The sequence below is a fragment of the Stegostoma tigrinum genome, chromosome 1, assembly GCF_030684315.1.
Source record: "Stegostoma tigrinum isolate sSteTig4 chromosome 1, sSteTig4.hap1, whole genome shotgun sequence".
NCBI classification, from domain to species: Eukaryota; Metazoa; Chordata; class Chondrichthyes; order Orectolobiformes; family Stegostomatidae; genus Stegostoma; species Stegostoma tigrinum.
The window spans coordinates 133,101,756-133,125,078 of NC_081354.1; the positions used below are offsets into that span (position 1 = coordinate 133,101,756).

General features: G+C 40.4%; 1 protein-coding gene across 5 annotated transcripts in view; it reads left to right on the forward strand.

Annotated features, from left to right (window-relative positions):
• The window catches only part of fancg (FA complementation group G), a 60,209-nt gene that overhangs the window by 29,771 nt on the left and 7,115 nt on the right, over positions 1–23,323 (forward strand). For all 5 annotated transcript variants that reach the window (XM_048539889.2, XM_048539897.2, XM_048539873.2 and 2 more), the window contains 5 exons: positions 871–1,017; positions 6,742–6,908; positions 7,492–7,558; positions 14,562–14,956; positions 17,871–17,920. In XM_048539889.2, the coding sequence (XP_048395846.1) occupies positions 871–1,017; positions 6,742–6,908; positions 7,492–7,558; positions 14,562–14,956; positions 17,871–17,920 (826 nt within the window). The remainder of the gene's footprint in view (positions 1–870; positions 1,018–6,741; positions 6,909–7,491; positions 7,559–14,561; positions 14,957–17,870; positions 17,921–23,323) is intronic.

Genomic DNA, 23,323 nt, shown 5'->3' on the forward strand with positions numbered 1-23,323 from the left:
TGGAATACTGCGTCCAGTTCTGGGCGCCCTATTATAGGAAAGATGTGGATGCTTTGGAGAGGGTTCAGAGGAGGTTTACCAGGATGCTGCCTGGACTGGAGGGCTTATCTTATGAAGAGAGGTTGACTGAGCTCGGTCTCTTTTCATTGGAGAAAAGGAGGAGGAGAGGGGACCTAATTGAGGTACACAAGATAATGAGAGGCATAGATAGAGTTGATAGCCAGAGACTATTTCCCAGGGCAGAAATGGCTAGCACGAGGGGTCATAGTTTTAAGCTGGTTGGTGGAAAGTATAGAGGGGATGTCAGAGGCAGGTTCTTTACGCAGAGAGTTGTGAGAGCATGGAATGCGTTGCCAGCAGCAGTTGTGGAAGCAAGGTCATTGGGGTCATTTAAGAGACTGCTGGACATGCATATGGTCACAGAAATTTGAGGGTGCATCCATGAGGATCAATGGTCGGCACAACATTGTGGGCTGAAGGGCCTGTTCTGTGCTGTACTGTTCTATGTTCTATGTTCTATCTGTAATTGTGACATCACTGAAAAAAACATTGCATTCAGTTTACCAGGAGGACCAAATTAAATTCAATTTAAGCTGCAATCTGTCACTTTTAAAGATGAAGATAGCATTTGAGAGAACAAAGTGTGGAGTTGGATGAACACAGCAGGCCAAGCAGCATCTTAGGAGCGCAAAAGCTTACGTTTTGGGCCTAGACCCAATTGAACTAAAGTGCAGAGCCCATTCATAGTGTTTGTAAGCTAAAATTGATAAAACTTTGAATGTAATTGAATTCTGTTTTAAATGTAAGGATAGAAATTAATATATATCATACCTCTACTAAAATTCTGATTTTTGAATGTATCTGTTTTAGGACAGACCACAAACAGCCTTGCAATATTTCCGGTGGGCTCTGCAAGCAGACATTCAGTGCCTTTCTGCTCTGTATCATGCTGCCATGGTGTATCGACGGCTGGAGATGGTCGATGCTGAGCTTGAGGCCCTTAACCATCTCTCTGTGGCGAGTTCTATTTTTATTTTTAACTCTGCTAATTTACATAACTTTACACTCTGGGCTGTAATTGTTTCCAGGTGATTATGCTTTGCATCGGGTTATGAAGGTGCAACAATGCTGATGACCATCTGTTTGTACAATGCAAACAGATATTGATCTGTTCTCTGTGTGCTAGTGACTAGTTCAAATGCTGGATTTTCATTAAAAGAAACCTGAACCCAGATTTTGCAGTCAGTGGCAAACAAAGGCACCAAGATTCAGTAGTCTTGCACGTAAACTTTTCTGGGTTTTTATATGCGAAGTTTCCATCAGCCAACTAACAGTAAAGCATCACAGAGCTAGCAACTGTGTATCTCCTTAGTCAGCAAGGGAAGCAGTTATATAGTAGTAACGTCACTAGACTATTAATGCAGAACCCCAGGCTAATGCCCTTATGACAGATAGTGAAATTTTAATGCAGTAAAAATCTGAAATTAAAATCTAATCATACAAACGTTGCTGGTCATGTAAACCTATTCTTAGAGAAGGAAATCTGCTGTTCTTACCTGTTCTGGCCTACATATGCCTCTAGGTCTACAGCAATGTGCTTGACTGACTCATAACAGCCCTCTGGGCAGTTGGGCATGGGCAATAAATGTTGACGTTGCCAGTTACACCCATGTCCCATGCATGAAGTAAAATAAGATTGAAGAGTTAATAATGAACAGCACATAGACTGAAGCAGAAAGTGTAAGAGCTAGGATTTTCAGTTCAGTATCAAATCAGAAAGCGAAATACAAGTAAATCTTGGTTTGACAGAGTTAAGACACAGAGAAAATAATACAATTACATGTTGTAATTTTTCTAAATTAATAATTTTCTATATCACTGAACAATAATGGGAATCCAAAAGTCTCAGCCCTTTCAAAAGTAAATTTTCAGAGCCAGTGCATATTTAAGATTTATCACATTGTTAGGAGTGAGCTCACACTGGAATTGATAAATTTTCCAACAACTTCTGTATCTGTATATCAGTTAAGTGCAGTGGTTTCACATCATTCCATGGGACACAGTGGTGAGTCACATGTTTTGGAAATCAAGTACCTTCAATTTTAGAGGTGTTTGTTGTGGGTAAAAATACTTTTTGCCGGGTTCTCTTGATGTTAATCATCATTGCAGAGGACTTTTGAATTCAGTGTTTAAATGAACTCTGTAATGCTTCTTGCTTTATCCATAAGGGATGGAGAAGATGATCTGAGTGGAACTGGTAGATTTGATTAAACTAGATTAAATAGTTACTGACAACAGACCAAGTACAAATGTTCATGAAGATTGAACGAGTGAAATACCATTTGTTTCAAAACATGAGAAAGTCTTTTCGATATTATTTCATGGGATCTAGGTATTACTGTAAAGGCCGGTATTTGTTGTCCTTTCCCATTAACCCTTGAACTGAGTGAATTGCTGACCTTTCAAAGGTCAGGAAAGAGTCAACCATGTGGTGGGTCTGATGTCATATTGTGGGCCAGACCAGCTAAAGAAGGCACGTCCTCTTCCCTAAAGGATGTTAGTGAATCAAATGGTTTTTGTGAAAATCATGCCTCCATTACTGAGATGATTCCATAGTGAAGTTTATAACAATTAATAAACTGCTGTGGTGGGATTGGAATCTGGGCCACCTGACAATTGGCCTGTAGATTTCTGTTTGAGTTCCTTCGCTGTTAATCTTCAGCTTCCCCAAAGTTTCTTCAGTACATAAGAAATGGGAAAAGGAACATGTGACATGCCTTCTTTTTTGAATATATTCTGCCATCCATTAAAATCATGGTTAATCTTGTTGACATCCTTGATCTCATCTCCACTTTCCTGTCTGATCCCTATTTCACTTAATTCTTTTGGGGTACAAAAGGCTATTGAGTTGAGGGTCAATTTCAGCCTTGAATAGGTCCAATGAAATGATTTTAAAGGTTGTTTAGATAATTTTAGATTTGCTTAATTTAGCTGTATTGGCCTAATTAAAAGTTTCAAAATAACCTTTCAACCCGTGTAGTTCAGATGCTTTAGGTTAAACAGAGATATATGATCAGGCTGAGAAACCAAGAATATCAAATTTTATGAAGTAAAATAATACCTAACATGTAAAGAATTTAAATAACTAATAAAGACAAAGAATTATGCTTATCAAGCACACAAGACAGACTTCAACACTGGATCCAAGACCAGAATTGAGGATAGGAATTTTCTTCCTTCCTTGAGAATAAAACATTTCCAGTTTATATGTTGACAGAGATTGACTCTGCTTGAAAACTGATTCCTACTTAAATTGTTCTAAAACATGACGTGATGCAGGACCACACTTTTACTGCCCTCAGGATACTTGCAGAACTGAAAAATATATGCTGAGAAGCTTCTTTTAGTTTAACAGGATAGCTGCAGGAAGAATGTTCCCAATGGCAGGGGAGTCCGGAACTAGGGGTCACAGTTAAAGGATATGGGGTAATCCATTTATGACTAAGATAGGGAAAAAATTTCTTCACCCAGAGAGTGGTCACCCCTTGGAATTCACTATTACAGAAGGGAGTTGAGTCCGAAAAAAATGACTTCAAGAAGGAGTTGGATATAGCACTTTCGCCTAAAGGGATCAAAGGATATAAGGAGAATAGTAGGAGCAGGCTGTTGAGTTAGATGATCAGCCACGATTGTAGTGAATGACAGAGGTGGCTTCAAGGGCCAAATGGTGTATTCTTCCTCCAATTTTGCCATGTTTACCCACTTTGGGACTAAATCTCATTGATTAAAAGTTATTGTTGAAATCTGATTTGATAATTAGATGACAGAGGTTCCTTATGATAACTCCTTTATATATTCATGACTGTGTGGCCACATTCAAATGTAACTGCATTTACAAATTAGCTGATGACACCACTGTGATAACAAAGTGTGGAGCTGATGAAGGGTCTAGGCCCGAAACTTCAGCTTTTGTGCCCCTAAGATCCTGCTTGGCCTGCGTGTTCATCCAGCTTCACACTTTGTTATCTCGGATTCTCCAGCATCTGCAGTTCCCATTATTTCTGATGACACCACCATGGTTCGTCAGATCTCAAGCAACGATGTGACAGAGTGCTTAATGGCTTGATGTAAAGACCACAACCTCTCCCTTAATGTCAGCTAAATGAAGGAGCCGGTCATTGTCTTCAGAAAGCAGAGTAGAGGACGTGCTGCTGTCAGTATCAATGGTCCTGAGTCAGAGAGAGTTTAGAGTTTCAAGTTCCTAGGAGTAAATATCACCAACAATTTATCCTGGAGTATCAATCTTGATGCAACTGTCAAGGTAGCACACAAATGCCTGCACTTCCTCAGAAGGCTAAGGAAATTCAGCATGTGCACAATGACTCTCTTACCAATTTCTATAGCTGCACCATAGAAAACATCCTATTCAGATGCATCACAGCGTGGCACACAACTGCTCTGCCCAAGACTGTAGGAATTAGACAATAATTAAACCAGCAGCCGGGAATTAGAGTTCGGGACACAGCCCAGTCCACCAGGAAAGTCAGCCTTCCATCCATTGACTCTACCTATACTTCCCGCTGACTCAGGAGAGCAGCCAACATAATCAAAGATCCCTCCCACTGCGGTTATACTCCCTTCCAACCTCTTCCGTTGGGCAGAAGATATAAAAATTTGAAAACACGTACCAACAGAGTAGAGAACAGCTTCTTTCTCCACTGTTATCAGATTTATGAATAGACTTCTCAATATATTAAAGTTGATCTTTCTGTGCGCCTTCTCTATATTCTGCATTCTGTTCTACTACCATGATGTACTTATGTAAGGTATGATTTGTTTGGTTAGCAAGACAGTACTTTTCACTGTACCTTGGTACATGTGACAATAATAAATCCAATCAAATCAAAATCGAATCTGACCATGTGCATACATGATCTCTAACCCAAAGACATTAGTGTGTCTCATAATGTTCACCTTATGTTCGAATGAACAAATTGTTAGTCATAAATGACCTTATGGCTTTGGTGCAGAGGACAGCACTGCTGTTGCTGAGATCTTTGCTCAATTCTTTCTTGCCTTTTCCATTCACCAATCATTTTAAAATAGAAGCAGTTAATACTGTAATTAGTGTAAATGCATAAAAGTATGGATTTATTCATGCGTTCATCAATTGTTTTTATCTCCACAGTGTAATTGGGATGCTCCTTCTACCCTTCCATAATATGGCCTTAAAGGTGTATGAGGTGCAAGTTAGGCATTCTGCAGTGTTGATTTTACGCTGCTGTGTAACTTCTACTTAATCACTGAGCCAGATAAGTTTATTCGTCAACCCAAAGACGGGCATAAAACTGAATTTGTGTATCGGCAAACTAGAGTTTCAGCTTAATCCCTCGGCAGTTTCTAAGTGTCATATTGCCTGGGAATTGAGCAAGTAGTTAAGACACAGATGGAGCAATGTGTGGAAGTAGAGCCTACAAGTGAAAGAAATGCCTTTTATAATGTAAAGAAATTGCACTAATTTATCTGTAACTCTAAACATTTTGGTAAGTGATATCTGGATTGTGACACGAGTTCATGACCTTCTGACTTGGAGTAAATATGCCATTATTAGTATTAATAATTCTCGATTGATCCACATCCTTAGAAAGTAATAGCTGTTCCTATAAATAAGAGATTTAGAACAGAGAAACAATTATGGAAGCAGAATCTCTAAATAAACTTTTAAAAAGAGTTATATAAATATTTTAAAAATGTCAAGCAATAATATACAACAGGATGGGGAATTTCCAGATAATCAGCAGTGGTACATTTATCATGAATGGTTTCTTTATATGTTATAAAATACAGAGATTGTAGAACTTTGGCCCATAACTCTTAAAGATTAGCTCTTGTTCTAATAGCTTTACTGTTTTAGAAAAATATCTGGTAATCAGCAGCTAATAAATACACTATTATTTGTTTACGACATGATACATTATATATATCATGTCAAGGCAATCCAGCCTTTTCATTCAGTGCCTATTTTCAAAGACCAATTACTAATTCCCTCCCTCAGGTTTTGGAGTAGATTTGTAGCTTGGGTTGTGGGTGTTGAGGTTGGTTGGCTCACCGAGCTAGTTTCTTGTTTCGCAGACGTTACCATGCTTGGTAACATCCTCAGTACAGCCTCCGATGAAGCGTCGGTGTGTTTTCCCACCTGGTTTTTAAACTCTGGGGTCCGTTGAGATGGATTGCCTCACTTCCGGGTTTCCTTCGTAGTGGAATGTAAATGGGGTCGAGTTCAATTTGTTTATTAATAGCATGCTTCCTGGAGTGCCAGGCTTCCAGGAATTTTCATGCCTGTCTCTGCCTAGCCTGTCCCAGGATCTTGGTGTTGTCCCAGTCGAAATGGTGGTTCTCCTTGTCCATGTGGATTGAGATGAGTGAGTATTGGTCATGTCTTTTTTGTAGCCAGTCGGTGTTCATGTACTCTTGTTGTTAGTTTCCTTCCTGTTCGTCTGATGTAGTGTTTGTCGCAGTCTCTGCAAGGGATCTTGTAGATGACAATGGTCCTGTCAGTGACGGAGAGTGGGCCTTTAGTTCGGGTGCGCAGTTGTCGTAACGTAATTCCCTTCCATACTGTACTTTTAACACAGCGTACTTTTTTATGCAGCGTAAATCCAAACTTTGTATAACTTTAGTACTGCTCTATTTAAACACCAGTGAGCTGAAATGTGCAATTATTAAATTTTCATTTTCCAGGCATTAGAAAGTTGGGATCAATACAAAGTTGGCAATGACGTTGATTCTCAAGTTCTGATCCGACCTGAACAACTTGTACAGATTCCTGCAACATGTCATCTGTTGACCAGTGTAAACTGGGTGCATGTAAAGCACTCACTTGCAGGAAGGTTCCTCCAGATGGGAAGGTACTATTACAAAATTCCCATATATGCAAAGCGTATGAAAACACATTCGATTTGTGTTTGTTCTTGAAGGCAGTCTGCACTGGTGATTTTTCAGAGGCCTGGGAACAGGGGTTGACAATGATGCCTATGTTTCCAACAATAGCTGGAATGTGAGGTGCTGGGCTTTTCTGTGAAGGGAAAAAGTGATTAATATGAACTATTCTTCACAATTACAACTCAAGATTAAGGATGAAATCAATTTTGTGTAGCTACCCTTCGATTCCTGTCTGAATTGCAATGATCCACTGGTGAGCTTGGATATACCAGCTGTTTCAGTGTAAGGATTAACAAGTGACATCATTGCAAGTAATAGTTGACTTTCTAACCTGTAATCCCCAAGAGCTGAGATCAAAATATATTCATGTCCCAAGTAAGGCTTGGCATAGCTGAGTGATTCAGCCAGGAATGTTCCTCCTCTGAATCAGCTACTCATTAAACCGACTGCACAAACTACTATGTCTCTAAAGGCTGAAGAACAAATTTAGTAAATAGTTTTTAGATTCAGTTTCACTTCCTTTGTAATTTTAAATATTGTTTTGTTTAGAGTTGAAGCAGCAGCGGAACATTACCTTGATCTACTGGCTTCTTTTCTTGAGGAATCTCAGCGGGAAGTGAGTGAATCATTTACAAAATATTTTGCGGGTGCATAAACTATAATGGTGGTGTTATTTTCAGGTTTGGGCAAATAAAGTTCCTGAGAACAGAAATTTTGGTATATAAAATCCTTTGTTAAATGTTGTTCCCAGAACAAAGAAACATTGGAACAGTAATAGACCATTCAACCCTTGAACCTGTGCCAACACTGAGTGAGATCTTGGTTGATTTGTGACTAATTGTATATACCTGTCTTTGGCTCATATCCCTTAATATCTTTGCTGAACAAAAATATATTTATTTCAGATTTAAAATTGACAACTGATCCAGCATCCACTGCCACTATGAAACAGAGTTCCAAACATCAATCATCCTTCATATCTGCTTTCTAACATCTCTCCTCTCCTGAATGGTCTGGCCTTAATTTTCAAATGATGCTGTCTCGTTCTAGAATCCCTACCCAGTGGATTTAGTTTATCCTTTAGCTAATCTCAAGTCTTCAGGATGTTAACAGTAAATGACAAATCAGATTGTCTCTTAACCTTCTAAATTCTGAAGTAAACAGGTCTAATTTGTATAATCTGTCCTCATAACTGAATTTCAAGGGTTAAGTTGTCATTCTTCTAAATCTGCATTTCACTCCCTCTGAGACCAATACATCCTTCCTGAGGTGTGATGTTCAGATCTGCTCACAGTACTCCATGTGAGGTCTAAAGAGAGTTTTGTATAATTGCAACATAACTGCTGCATTCTTGCACAGCAGTCCTCTAGATATAAAGACTAGCATTTCATGAGCTTTTTGGTTATTTTCTATGACTATTTCGGTGGTATAGGCTTGATTGGTCCAAAAGACTGTTTTTGTATTGTAGAATTCTATAATTATGTATGCTTACAAGCTTAGACCAGATTCTGACTAGTTTAATGGCAATATCTGCCCATATCATATTCACTGTAATTCGTGGTGTTACGTTAGGAAAATCAGATCAGGTAGGGTAATTTACGGAAGGTAGAATAAATAAACAATGGCTAAAGAATAAAACTGAACATTGGAGATCATAAGCTGGCGGATGAAGACAGAGGGAGCTTTACAAAGGTATAATTGGACAGGAGAAAGGACTAGCAGGAAGGTGAAGGATAGAACAGGATTATGAGCAGGAGGCAGAAGTCAATCAGATACAGAAATTGAGCAGTGTTAGAGGTGGGGAAATGAGGGAACAGAGCTCAGAGCCTTAGAATTGAAGCAGTGCAGAAGGATCCCATTTTGCCCATCATATCGCCAAATGAGGAATTTACTCAATGCCATTCCCCTGTCATCTCCCTGGAACTCTACTCCTCCTTGATTTTCAGATAACTGTCTAATTCCCTTTTAAATATTTGAATTGAAACTGCCCTCAGTCAGTGCATTCAGATCTGAACCACTAGCCGCGTGAAAAAGTAAGATCCTGAGGGGACTTGACAGGGTGAATACCTAAAGAACACTTTAAGGAGAGATTAGAATTAAGGGACACAATTTTAAAATAAGTTGCCTCCCATTTAAGATGCAGGTGAGGAAGAATTTTTTTTCTGAGCATTGCGAGGTCGTTGGCTTAGTCATAATGTCACCAGATTAGAAATCCAGAGCCCAAAGCTAACATTCTACATTCTGGGACATCAATCCCAACCATGGCAAATGTATTTTTATTTAGAATTAATAGTTAATGTAATCACTGTCCGTTGTCATAAAAGTGCATCTGGCTTACTAACATCTTTTAGGGGATGTTTGTTTGGCCGCAGCAATGTGGTTGACTCATAACTGCTGTCTGAAAGATCTGGATGTGAGTTTGCTTGCTGAGCTGGAAGGTTAGTTTTCAGACGTTTCGTCACTATTCTAGTAACATCAGTGAGCCTCCGATGAAGCGCTGGTGTTATGTCCCGCTTTCTGATTATCTGTTTAGGTTTCCTTGTCATTTCCTGTGTTGATGTCATTTCCTGTTCTTTTTCTCAGTGGGTGGTAGATTGGCTCCAAGTCAATGTGTTTGTTGATGGAGTTCCGGTTGGAATGCCATGCTTCTAGGAATTCTCGTGCGTGTCTCTGTTTGCTTGTCCTAGGATGGATGTGTTGTCCCAATCAAAGTGGTGTCCTTCCTTATCTGTATGTAAGGATACTAGTGAGAGTGGGTCATGTCGTTTTGTGGCTAGTTGATGTTCATGTATCCTGGTGGCTAGCTTTCTGCCTGTTTGTCCAACGTAGTGTTTGTCACAGTTCTTGCAAGGTATTTTGTAAATGACGTTCGTTTTGCTTGTTGTCTGTGACTGTGTTCATTGTGTCCGCCGATTTCTCAGCAACAAACCCAAACAAACAGACAAAACGGGCCCAGAAACCATAACCACTCTCCCCTACATCAAAGACATTTCCGAAATGACTGCCAGACTACTCGGACCTCTTGGCATCAGAGTAGCCCACAAACCCACCAACACACTAAAACGGCAGCTAATGAACTTAAAAGACCCTATACAGACAACAAGCAAAACGAACGTCAGCTACAAAATACCTTGCAATAACTGTGACAAACACTACGTTGGACAAACTGGCTGGAAGCTAGCCACCAGGATACATGAACATCAACTAGCCACAAAACGACATGACCCACTATCACTCGTATCCTTACATACAGATGAGGAAGGACACCACTTTGATTGGGACAACACATCCATCCTAGGACAAGCCAAACAGAGACATGCACGAGAATTCCTAGAAGCATAGCATTCCAACCCGAACTCCATCAACAAACACATTGATTTGGAGCCCATCTACCACCCACTGAGAAAAAGAACAGGAAATGACATCACCAATCCCAGGAAACCTAAACAGATAAATAGAAAGCGGGACATAACACCAGCGCTTCGTCGGAGGCTCACTGATGATGTTACCTAGTATGGTGACGAAATGTCTGAAAACTAACCTTCCAGCTCAGCGAGCAAACTCACATCCAGAAACTCGACCTGAGCTACAAATCTTCTCAAAACTCGCTGAAAGATCTAGCAAGCCATTAATTTGTATTAAACTGCGACAGAGTCTGAATGAGTGAAACTGCACAGACCACGCAGTATCGACTTAGGCACTAATATTGTCATCAATATACACAGCTCTGCTGATTTTGTGAAATCCTCCTTACCAACATGTGGGTGCCTGTACCATATTAGAGACCTGCCGCACAGACGAGTCAAGCAACAGCCTGATATGTTATATTTGTGGAATCATACCTTTATAGGTATCCCAGACAGCACCATCAACTTTCTGTGGGTATGTTCTGTCCAACTGACAGGACAGACCAATCAGAAGTGGTACAGTGGTAGTGAAAAACAACAAATGCTGGTGATCACGGCGGGTCAGGCATATGCAGTAATTTGCTCCTACGTTGTGGTACAGTGGTATAATAGTTGGGATGGAGTAGTGCTGGGAATCCTCAACATGGAGTCCAGACTTCATGAATTAGAATCATAGAATCCCTACAGTGTGGAAGCAGGCCATTCGGCCATTGAGTCCACTCAGCCCCTCTGGAGAGCATCCTACCCAGACCTACCGCCCTACCCTATAACCCTGCATTTCCTGTTCATGCCATGCAAGTGCCAGGTGATGACCAACAAAAGAGAGACAATCTTAACATTGGCCTTTAATGTTTAATTGCCTTACTACCACTGAATTCCACACTATCAATATCCTGGGTTTGCTATTGACCTGACCTATAACCACTACTTACACAACCAAGTCAGAGGTTAGTAATTCTGCAGTGGGTGCTCCCCTCCTGTCTCCTGAATACTTGTCCACTGTCTACAAGCCACAAGTTAGGTACTGTGATCTAATAGTTGCCACTTGCTTGGATGAGTGTAGCTCCAAAAACACTTGAGAAACTTTGTCATCCAGGACAACACGATCTATTTGACTGGCATTCCCGACATCACCTTCAATATTGACCACCTTCACCAATGACACAAAGTGGAAGCAGTTCCATGTATGAGACGCACTGCAGTAACTCGGCAACAGTAGCTCTCCTTCAGCAACATTTTCAAGCCGACAGGCCTGTACAGCTTTGTTGGACAAAGGCACAGATATATAGAAGCACCACTGCCTACAAGAACCCTTCAAATCATGCACCATCTTGACCTTAAAACATACCACTATTCCTTCATGATCAGAAACATGGAATTCTGTTCCCCATGGTGTTGTGGATATTCCTATACCCCAGGACTTCCTTATGTGTGTGTTCATGGAAAACGGATGTTGCTGGCTAAGTCAGCACATTTTGCCCATTTCTGCTGGCCTTGAGAAAGTGGTGGTGAGCTGCTGCCTTGAGCTGCTGCAGTACTTGTAGTAGAGACACTCTGTGCTATTGGGAATTCCAGGATTTTGACCCAGCAATAGCAAAGAAACAATGATCTGTTTCCAAATCATGATGGTCTGTATCTTGGAGGGGAACTTGCAAATGATGGTGTTCCCCTGTATCTGTTGTCTTTATTCTTTTGTGTGGTCTTATTAATTTTTGCAACCTCTAGCCTCATGTGCTGATAGCCTGTAAAGTTTGTACACTTTGCCTTCCTGCCATGCTCATGTTATGAATTGCATCATTGCTACTTTGCTCTCTCACCTTTTTCTCGCTCCAAGATTCTTCATATCTTCCCTCACTCCCACAATTTAGTTTAAACCCTTGATACCAACCTAGTTCTATGACTCAACAGAACAAAAAACCCAGCAAGGCTTAGGTGAGGATTGTTCCAACGATACAGCTTTCACTTGCTCAGATCCTAGTGCCAATGGCCCATAAATGAAAATCACTTCCTTCTTAACCACTCTTTGATCCATGCATTTAAGCCTTTAATCTTATTTACCTTATTTCAATTTGCTTGTGGTTTAGGTGATAATCCAGAGATTATTGCACTTGTTGTTCTGCTTTATAATACATTCACTATCTGATCAGACTCTCTGTGCAGAACCTCTTTTAGCAGTCTACCTATGTCACTATGAACAATGAATTAGTATGTTTTTATTCTGTCATGTTAATCTTTGGGGCATGGATTGAATGGATGTTAAAGGGTGAAGCAGCCATGCAGGTAGCAGTGAAACTAGTCAAGAAGAGGGTTCTTGAGACAAGATTCAGGCACATCAGATTGGCACAGGTAATGAATTGAAGAGCATCAAGAGATGATAATGGGCCAGAACCTGGCAGGAATTTCCAGTGGAGGAATGTTGCTGGTCCATTTTGGACTGCCAGTATGATGATGGAGTTGGGAAGTCACCTTTGGAAAATAAGGATGAGGCTTATATTCACAGTTGGAGTTGAGCCAGACTGGGACAAAGAGTGGCAGCAATTTTTTTTTGTCTGTTTGGGGTGGAGTAAACAAAATGAAATCTTGTCAGTAAAGCTGCAATATTGCCGAGACAACTGAATTGGCATGTTGGCAGATGACTGTTACCAATCCAGGAAAAACCTGCCCAGACCAGAAGCTACATGCAGACACGTTGTTGGTAATATTTCAACAGAACTACCTCATAAATATGAAAATCTTCCTAAATTGCAACAGAGCATTCATTACCAGCTGTGATGTATGGGTGGAACCCTGAGGATGCTTGACAGGTTAGACATTGAGAAAATGTTTCCACTAATGGAGAAAATATCAGACTGAGGGAGATGGTACAGAACAGTGGAATGCTTGTTTAAAACTGAGATATGAAGAATTTGCTTCTCCCAGAGGATAGTGAAGGCTAGATCACTCAAAATCTCTAATGAGAAGATAGATAGATGTTTGAAATATTGAGGAGTTAAGGACTATGTGGAATTGGTATGAAAGGGGAGTTGAGACCTCCAGCATATCAGCCATGATTATGTAGAATATTAGGCAGGTTTGAGCGTCTGATTGCTCCTGTTTAATCCATTTTTATTTCTTATGTTCTTAACTTTGAATCATCAATTTACACGTGACAGTATATTTTGCTTCTAATCATGTTTTCTGTTGTGTTGCACACATTTAGAACATAGAACATAGAACATTACAGGCCCTTTGGCCCTTGATGTTGTGCCAACCTGTCATACCAATCTCAAGCCCATCTAACCTACACTATTCCATGTACGTCCATATGCTTGTCCAATGACGACTTAAATGTACCTAAAGTTGGCGAATGTACTACCGTTGCAGGCAAAGCGTTCCATTCCCTTACTACTCTCTCTGAGTAAAGAAACTACCTCTGACATCTGTCCTATATCTTTCACCCCTCAATTTAAAGCTATGCCCCCTCGTGCTCACCGTCACCATCCTAGGAAAAAGGCTCTCCCTATCTAACCCTCTGATTATTTTATATGTTTCAATTAAGTCACCCCTCAACCTTCTCCTCTCTAATGAAAACAGCCTCAAGTCCCTCAGCCTTTCCTCGTAAGACCTTCCCTCCAGACCAGGCAACATCCTAGTAAATCTTCTTTGCACCCTTTCCAAAGCTTCCACATCCTTCTTATAATGCGGTGACCAGAACTGTACGCAATACTCCAAGTGCGGCCGCACCAGAGTTTTGTACAGCTTCACCATAACCTCTTGGTTCCGGAACACGATCCCTCTATTAATAAAAACTAAAACACTGTATGCCTTCTTAACAGCCCTGTCAACCTGGGTGGCAACTTTCAAGGATCTGTGTACATGGACACCGAGATCTCTCTGCTCATCTACACTACTAAGAATCTTACCATTAGCCCAGTACTTTGTCTTCCGGTTACTCCTACCAAAGTGCATCACCTCACACTTGTAAAGCATAAGTTCACTTTCTTTTCTGTTTCTGCTTTCTTCACATTACCATTTTCCTCTTCTGTCTAACTGTCTGTTCCATTCTGTTATACACTGCTTGACTTTTGTATACTTCTCTGAATCTCTGTCTTTGTCTTTGTCTTTCCTTTATGGTGGGAGATGGTGAGTGAGCTTCAGGTTGCCTTTTAAAAGGCATTATATTGGAAATTTATCATTGTTTTCAAATTTGAATTGTTCTGTGCTTTCTCATAGATATTTGTTGTAGCAGATCACACCATTCCGAGGATTCCTGAAATCTATTTGGAAGCAGCAGTAGCACTCCTGCATTGCCAGAGATTTAATGATGTCATCACTGTTTCTGAGGAAATTGCCAGCAAAATGACATGTTTAATTTCAGAAAAATTGACATTTGAAATTACAGTTAATGAATGGCTGTCCAGTGATTGCTCAAAAAGCACCGAAGCCCCAGAAATCGACACCAGTCATCAGACATGTCATTTAAATAGTTTCAGTGAGTCACAAACACTTTGGGCAAAGAAGAAAGAAACTCTCAATTATATTTTATGGGCAGCAACTGCATTTTTATATCAAGGACAAGCGTTTGCTCTCTTGAAAAATAATAAGGAGTCGATTACTAATTTTACTCGGTGAGTTGGTATTTTAAGTACATTGTCTTTTACAAGATTCCAAGTTAATGCCAAGCAGAAAGTGTTTGTTGATAATTCATACTACTGTGTCCTAGCAGGTTTTACACTGCAAAGTAGTCTTGGAAAGAATAAATATACAGGAGTGGGAAAGGTTATTTTTATATGTTTCAATTAAGTCACCCCTCAACCTTCTTCTCTCTAATGAAAACAGCCTCAAGTCCCTCAGCCTTTCCTCGTAAGACCTTCCCTCCATACCAGGCAACATCCTAGTAAATCTCCTCTGCACCCTTTCCAAAGCTTCCACATCCTTCTTATAATGCGGTGACCAGAACTGTACACAGTACTCCAGGTGCGGCCTTAATCTTGGAGTTCAAAAGCAATGCAAAATTTGTTCTTGGACTGCCTCTTGATTTTTATTTTCTTGACAAGTACTGCCCAACATTACTGTCCAAATTACAGTTTTTCTGTCAACTTTGGATTGCCTGTAACTACTCGCTACTCTCAGACAGTTGCATATTTCAAACAGTTCCCTCTCTTTCCCTGCCCTGACCTTCAACCCATCCCACTCATTTTCAAGATCCAGTGTTACAGTCCATAGATTCAATTCAAGATCATCCCATCCACCTCTCCTTTCCTTTTGTAGAAACAAACTCTCTGCTGCTCTAATTTTTGCTTCAGGAGCATGATGCAAAGCATTGAGACAGCACTGGGTGACACCATTTAATAGTTCCATAATGTTCTTTCTGTAATATGGCAGTCAAAACTTATTCTGTTTCATGTTCCCTTTTTCTACTCTGCCTGATCCATTTTCTTGGATAAAAAAACCAAAATAACTGCAGATGCTGGAAAAATGAAACAAAAACAGAAATTGCTAGAAAATCTCAGCAGGTCTGGGAGCATCTGTGGAGAGAAATCAGAGTTAATGTTTCGGCTCCATTGACCCTTCTTCAGAACTCTTAAGTTCTGAAGAAGTTAACATATGTTATCCTTAAGAAATTTATAAAATCATGAGGGGCATGGACAGGGCAAACAGCCAAGGTCTTTTCCCCAGGGTAAGAGCCCAAAACTAGAGATCATAGGTATAAGGTGAGAGGGGAAAGATTTAAAAGGGACCTAAGGGGCAACTTTTTCATGGAGAGGTTGTTGTGTGTGTGGAATGAGTTGCCAGAGGAAGTGGTGGAGACTGGTGCAATTACAACATTAAAAAGGCATCTGGATGGGTAAATTAATAGCTGGGGTTTAGAGGGATATGGGCCAAAAGCTGGCAAATGGGATTAGATTAATTCAGCATATCTGGTCAGTATGGACGAGTTGGACTTAAGGGTCTGTTCCTGTGCTGTACATCTGTGACTCGATGACTCTGAGGACATTTCCTTTTTCATTGGCAAGTGCAATTGTTACCATATAACTATTATCAATTTGTTTTAAAAACCCAACCTGCTCACTCGCATCCTTTTAGAAAAGGAAACATTGGGATGCCCAACTTGCATGTAACTCCAGATCTGCAGCAATGTTACTTAACCTTTAGTTGCTGTCTGCGCAATTAGGGATGGACAGTGAATTCTGGCCTAGCCAGAGATGCCTCCATCCTATGAAAGAATAAAGGAACCAAAGAAGACAGATGTAAAGAAAATGTCAAGAATGAGATGACGTGATGAAATAAAAATTGCACAGTGGGTTCTGGAATGTGGAACATTTTATGAGAAAGGGAGCTGACCCAAAATATTAACTTTTCTGCCCCTCTGATGCTGCCTGGCCTGCTGTGTTCCTCCAGCTCCATACTGTGTTATCTCTGAATTCTGGAGTGTGTTGTTGGGAAGAGTGGTCAAAGCAGCAGATTAGAATTGTGTAGCATGGAAACCAACCCTTTGGTTCAACCCGTGCATGCCAACTAAGTTTGCCAAACTAAACTAGTTCGACTTGCCTGTTTTTGGCCCATATTCCTCTAAATCTTTCCAATTCATATACCTTTCTAATTGTCTTTTAAGTGTTGTACGTGTACCTCAATCTAACACTTCCTCTGGCAGTTCATTCCACATACGAACTACTCTCTATGACAACATTGCCCTTCAGGTTCCTTTTAAATCTTTCTCCTCTTGCCTTAAAATTATGCCCTCTGGTTGTTGACTCCCCTCCCTGAGGAAGAAGACCTTTCTAATCACCTCATGATGTTATAAACCTCTCTGAGCGCACTCTTCCACCTCTGTGCTCCGGTTGGAAATGTCTCAGCCTATCCAGCTTCTCTTTTTTAACTCAAACTCTCCAGTCCTAGTAATATCCTTGTAAATCTTCTCTTCCCTTTCCAATTTAATAATATTCTTCCTAAAGCAGGGTGACCAGAACTGTACACAGTACTCCAAAGGTGGCCTCATCAACATCTTGTCCAACCCAACATGACATTCCAACGTCTAAACTCAATGGTCTGAATAATGAAGGCAAGAGTGCCAAATGCCTTCTCTCCACCCTGTCTACTGTGATGCCATTTTCAACACCTTACACTTTATCTAAACCAAACTCCATCTGCCACTCCTTACCCCTTTGACCCAATTCATCAAGATCCCTTTGTAATCTTAGATAACCTTCTTCACTGTCTACTACACATCCAATTATGGTGTCTTCTGTAAAATTACCAACCATGTTTCCTACGACTTTTAAAATACCTGTGCTAATGGGCTAGAAGGAAGAAATGAGATGAATTGGATAGCCTTTTCAAAGAAACTGGTACGGGTACCATAGACCAAATGGTCTCCTTTATGGCTGTATCTTTCTGTGATTCTGTACTTCCTGAATTTGGATTGCACAGAAATTGAGAAGAATTTATTGATTTTATAATAAGAATATCCTTTCAAGATTTTTCTGTGTTAATTGCTCAACATTATAGGATCCTATTTATGATGTGTATTTCTTTTTACAGGTGTGTAAATCTGCTTCTTAAGGTTCAAGTTGTCGGCCCTCCTGATTTGGGTAATCTATATTCTAAACACTTAATATTAAGCTTTATTCATTCATTTTTAAAAAGTTAGTGTTATTGAAATGTGACACACAATAGTCTGAGCACCAGCAATGAGTAGTCAAGTTTGGTACAGTTTTTGATTTGACTGTATGGAGATTAGCCTCTTCATGAAATCAGTATATTTTGTGATACGCTGTGACAAAGATAATTTCTGTGTGTATTTGTGCTTTAAGGGATCTTTTCCACCAAGGTTATAGTTTATTGCCTGTGGAATTAGTTACGTCGCCTGTAGCCATAATGACAGATGAGGTATTAAAAATCCCATACTTCCAAAGTACAAAAATGGGCATTTGACTAAAATTAGAATATACGTCTTGTGTTTCTGAACTGACTGTGTTGGGAACTGAAACCCGAGAGATCCAATCTGTCAGCTTTTGTTGCCAAAGCTCAAACCAAATTACTTTTGTTTTGCACTGTTTCCAAACACCACCTCTTTTTTTTCCTCTCACTTGGGTCATTGTGTGTGGCTGAGAAGAGTAGAAACCATTTTTTTACTTTGAAAAGCACAAACTGAAACTACCAAAATGGATTTGTAAGGTTGATTATATCATGTTCAAATATTGGGCTTATGCTGGGAATTGACCTGAATACCGGTATTGTCCCAACTTTTGTAGGCAACTATGAGACATCTGTCAGTGGAATTGGAACTTTGCCTCCACGTAATAACTTACAATATCATGTTAATTCTGGGTTAAGTATGTTGCATGATGGCCAAACACAAAAATTAGCAATCGATAATGTAGTGAGACAGTGAGAAGTAGTTGTGAAAATCAGAAGTAAAAGTTTTTTCACCATACTTTACTGTTTAGAAAAAGTTATACTTATCACTGTTGTTTTTACTGTTGAAGAACAGGCAGCCTTGTATCCCTCAGAGGCCTGATGTTTGTGAACAGTATGTTTCAGGCACTTTGACATAGAACAATGTATTTTTAAAATTTTTTTTAGTTACCACAGCCTGGCCTAAGTGCTCATTGGCGAACCAATAGTAGGAAGAATTTCCCTGTGGAGGGCGACACAGATGCTAACAAAAATCAGCCCCAGACAACTAAGAAGGAAGTTTCAAAAAAATCTTCCAGAATTATTTTAATTATTAAAGGGCACATTGTTTCCTTGGTGAAGCTACTGAATATGTGAAAATATAAAGATTCCCCCTCAATTGTTTCCAAGTCCTGATAATCCTTTCTAATGCCTCCAGTCAATGTGTATGCTTGTTGAAGTGTAGCCAATTTTTTATTACTCTGACTCTGAGTATATGTATACCCCAGGAATCTTTCTCCCTTGAGATGTCTTATATTTGTATTTTCTGTACTTCATAATGCTGAAAGCAACACACCCTAATCCCCACCATCTCTGTAGCAGTGCTGAATAGTTCACTCCTCACCCCTCTCTCTCAAACACTCTCCTTTGTACACCACCCAGACGTTAAATATCATCCGGTAAGCAAATCCTATATTGTGCATCTTTGTGCAAACAAATGCCACAGTACACCCAGCTACTAAAATTGTTTCTAATGCCCTTAAGTCATTTAACTTATGGACTGACACAGTTTTTGCCCCAGCATATTAGTTTGGCATTATCACATCAATCCTATTATTATCAACTTGGATGCAATGCCATTACAATTTCCAGGTGGCTAATCATTTTCGGTATAGAATAGGTTGCTTCAAAAACAAATAAAATTATTTTCTGTTGTATTGTATTTGGCAAATCACAATTAGTTTTGTTCCTCATTCTCTTTGTCTCTATTTTTGTTATTTCACACCTTTCTTTTTGCCAACTCTCTTCCGAGGGAAGGTAATGGTGGAGCAAGGAATAAAATTTAACATGTCTGCTGACTGTTTGGTTTGGGGGTTTTAGGAAAGATTTGGCCACTGTGATTGCTTTCCCATCCCCCTTCAATTTACATTGCTTCTCTCCATTGCTCCTCTTCCCTATCCCTTCTTGCTACCAAATCAACCATCCTTTATCTCCGTCACTATCCCTGTATATCACTCTGAACAATCCTCTGAAGCTTCTTCATGATCTCCTCTTCTTTACTCTGTCATATACGTGAACCTTGACACTCTATTCACCTCTGCATAGAAAAGTCTATGAGCAATCAAGTGCTCCCTCGACCTTAGCTAACCGTTCTTCACTGTTGCCCGTTCTCTCCTGCCTCTGTCTCCTCCATTCTATCCAGGTGCATAAGAGTGTGGTATGGCAACTGCTGTGCCCAGAACTGTAAGAAAGTATAGAAAGTTACGTGCATGGCCCAGACCATCACGGAAGCCAACATCCCATCCATGGACTTAATTCACACTTCTCGTTGCCTGTGTGGCTTTTAGAAATATTTGTTTCTTTTTCCATCATCAATCTGTCTCTCCACTTGCTGCTCCTTCCTTCTCTGTTAAATGGGAAAATATAAATCTCATACTTGTTATAAGGTGAGATAATTGCATGCTGTTTGCAAGATTATACTACTTTGTATGAATCAAACTCAAATTGCAATAATCCTGAGTTTAATGGATTTTCTGATATTAATCAAACACACAGCAGGTGTGCTGTCAGCCCTTTAACACAAACAAACCTTTGTTTTTAAAAGAAAGTATTCATTTTACCTAAATAAAGACTTTTATATTTAACCTCAACTTATAATCAATTACCTCTGAAAAGCTGTTGGCAATATTAATACATCCTGAGAAATTAAGTATGTTATACATGGCTAAACAACATATCTGAAATTCAGCTGAGTCTCAGCACAAGTAAAAATATAAGTTTTAAGGCTTTTAGGAAATACTGAATCTTTCAAATGGAAGTTAGTGAAGACTTAAAAACACAAAGCAGTTAATCATTTGGTAGCACAGAACATGAGTATTTTTTTGCATATGGAACTTGAGTTTTGTTGAAGAGTTCTTTCCATGCTGTCATCAGGACAGTTTACAAAAATACCAGTTTAGAGGGATAACCAGCCTTTAACATTGCGTGAGAGGAGAGTGCTGATTGGTTTGCTGGTTAACTCTGATTGGAAAAGTGTTGCTACAGACAATGCATAAGTAAATCATAAAGGTATGTTAATTGCCAAGCTTTGCTTAAATTTTAAACCAGGCAGATTGTGACTGATGAAAGCATTGCCCTGGGAAATGAACCAGCAGATGGCTGTCACCTGTTTAGAGTCACAGAGATATACAGCGCAGAAACAGTCCAACTTGACCAGATATCCTAGGTAAATCTAGTCCTATTGGCCATATCCCTCTAAACCCCTTCCTAATCATATACCCATCCAGATGCTTTTTAAATATTGTCATTGTACCAGCCTCTACCACTTCCTCTGGCAGCTCATTGCATACATACACTATCGTCTGTGTGAAAAAGTTGCCCCTTAAGTCCTGTTTAAATCTTTCCCCCTCACTTTAAATGTAAACCTTCTATTTTTGGACTTGCCCCATCCCTGGGAAAAGACCTTGGCCTTTTACCGTATCCATGCCCCTCATGATTTTATAAACCTCTATAAGGTCAGCCCTTAGCCTCCAACACTCCAGGAAAAATTAGCCCCAGCCTATTAAGCCTCTCCCTATAGCTCAAACCCTCCAATCCTGGCAACATCCTTGTAAATTTTTTCTGAACCCTATCAAATTTCACAACATCCTTCCTAAAGCAGGGAGACGAGAATTGCACACAGTATTCCAAAAGCAGCCGAACCAATGTCCTGTACAGCTGTAATGTGAATTCCTAACTTGGTCAGTAAAGGCAAGCATACCAAATGCTTTCTTCACTATCCTATCTACCTGCGACTCCACTTGGAAGGAACTATGAACCTGCACTCCAAGGCCCTTTTGTTCAGCAACACTCCCCAGGACCTTACCAAAGAGCAAAGAAAATTATAGCACAGGAACAGGCCCTTCAGCCCTCCAAACCTGCGCTGATCCAGATCCTCTATCTAAACCTGTCACTTATTTTCCAAGGATCTGTATCCTCTGCTCCCTGCCCATTCATGTGTTTGTCTAGATATATCTTGAATGACACTATGGTGCCTGCCTCTATCACCTCCGCTGGCAATGCGTTCCACACACCCGCCACCCTCTGCGTAAAGAACTTTCCATGCATATCTCCCTTGAACTTTTCCCCTCTCACCTTGAAATCATGACCCCCTAGTAATTGAGTCCCCCACACTGGGGAAAAAGCTTCTTGCTATCCACCCTGTCTATACCTCTCATGATTTTGTAGACCTCAATCAGGTCCCCTCTCAACCTTTATCTTTCTAATGTAAATAATCCTAATCTACTCCACATCTCTTCATAGGTAGCTCCCTCCATACCAGGCACCGTCCTGGTGAATCTCCTCTGCACCTTCTCCAAAGAATCCACATCCTTTTGGTAATGTGGCGACCAGAACTGTACTCGGTATTCCAAATGTGGTCGAACCAAAGTCCTATACAACTGCAACATGATCTGCCAGATCTTGTACTCGATACCCCATGCAATGAACGAAAGAATGCTGCATGCCTTCTTGACCACTCTATTTACCGGCATTGCCACATTCCGGGTACAATGGACCTGAACACCCAGATCTCTCTGTGCATCAATTTTCCCTAGGGCTTTTCCATTTACCGTATAGTTTGCTGTTGAACTGGATCTTCCAAAATGCATCACCTCGCATTTGCCTGGATTGAACTCCATCTGCCATTTCTCCGCCCAACTCTCCAGTCTATCTATATTCTGCTGCATTCTCTGACAGTCCCCTTCACTATCTGCTACTCTATCAATCTTACTGTCATCTGCAAACTTGCTAATCAGACCATCTGTACCTTCCTCCAGATCCCTTATGTATGTCACAAACGACAGTGGTCCCAACCCGGATCCCTGTGAAACACCACTGGCCACAGTTCTCCATTTTGAGAAACTCCCTTCCACTACAACTCTCTGTCCCCTGTTGCCCAGTCAGTTCTCCATCAACTCGCTAGTACACCCTGGGCCCCATGCGACTTCACTTTCTCCATCAGCCTACCATGGGGAATCTTATCAAACGCCCTACTGAAGTCCATGTATATGAATTCCACAGCCCTTCCCTCATCTATCAACTTTGTTACTTCCTCAAAGAATTATATCAACTTGGTAAGACATGACCTTCCCTACACAAAACCATGTTGCCTATCCAAATGTAAATAGATCCTACCCCTCAGTATCTTCTCCAGCAACTTCCCCACCACTGACGTCAGGCTCACCGGTCTCTCATTACCTGGATTATCCTTGCTACCCTTCTTAAGCATTATTAATTCTCCAGTCCTCCGGGACCTCACCCGTGCTCAAGGATGCTGCGAAGATATCTGTTAAGGCGCCAACAATTTCATCTCTGGCTTCTCTCAGTAACCTGGGATA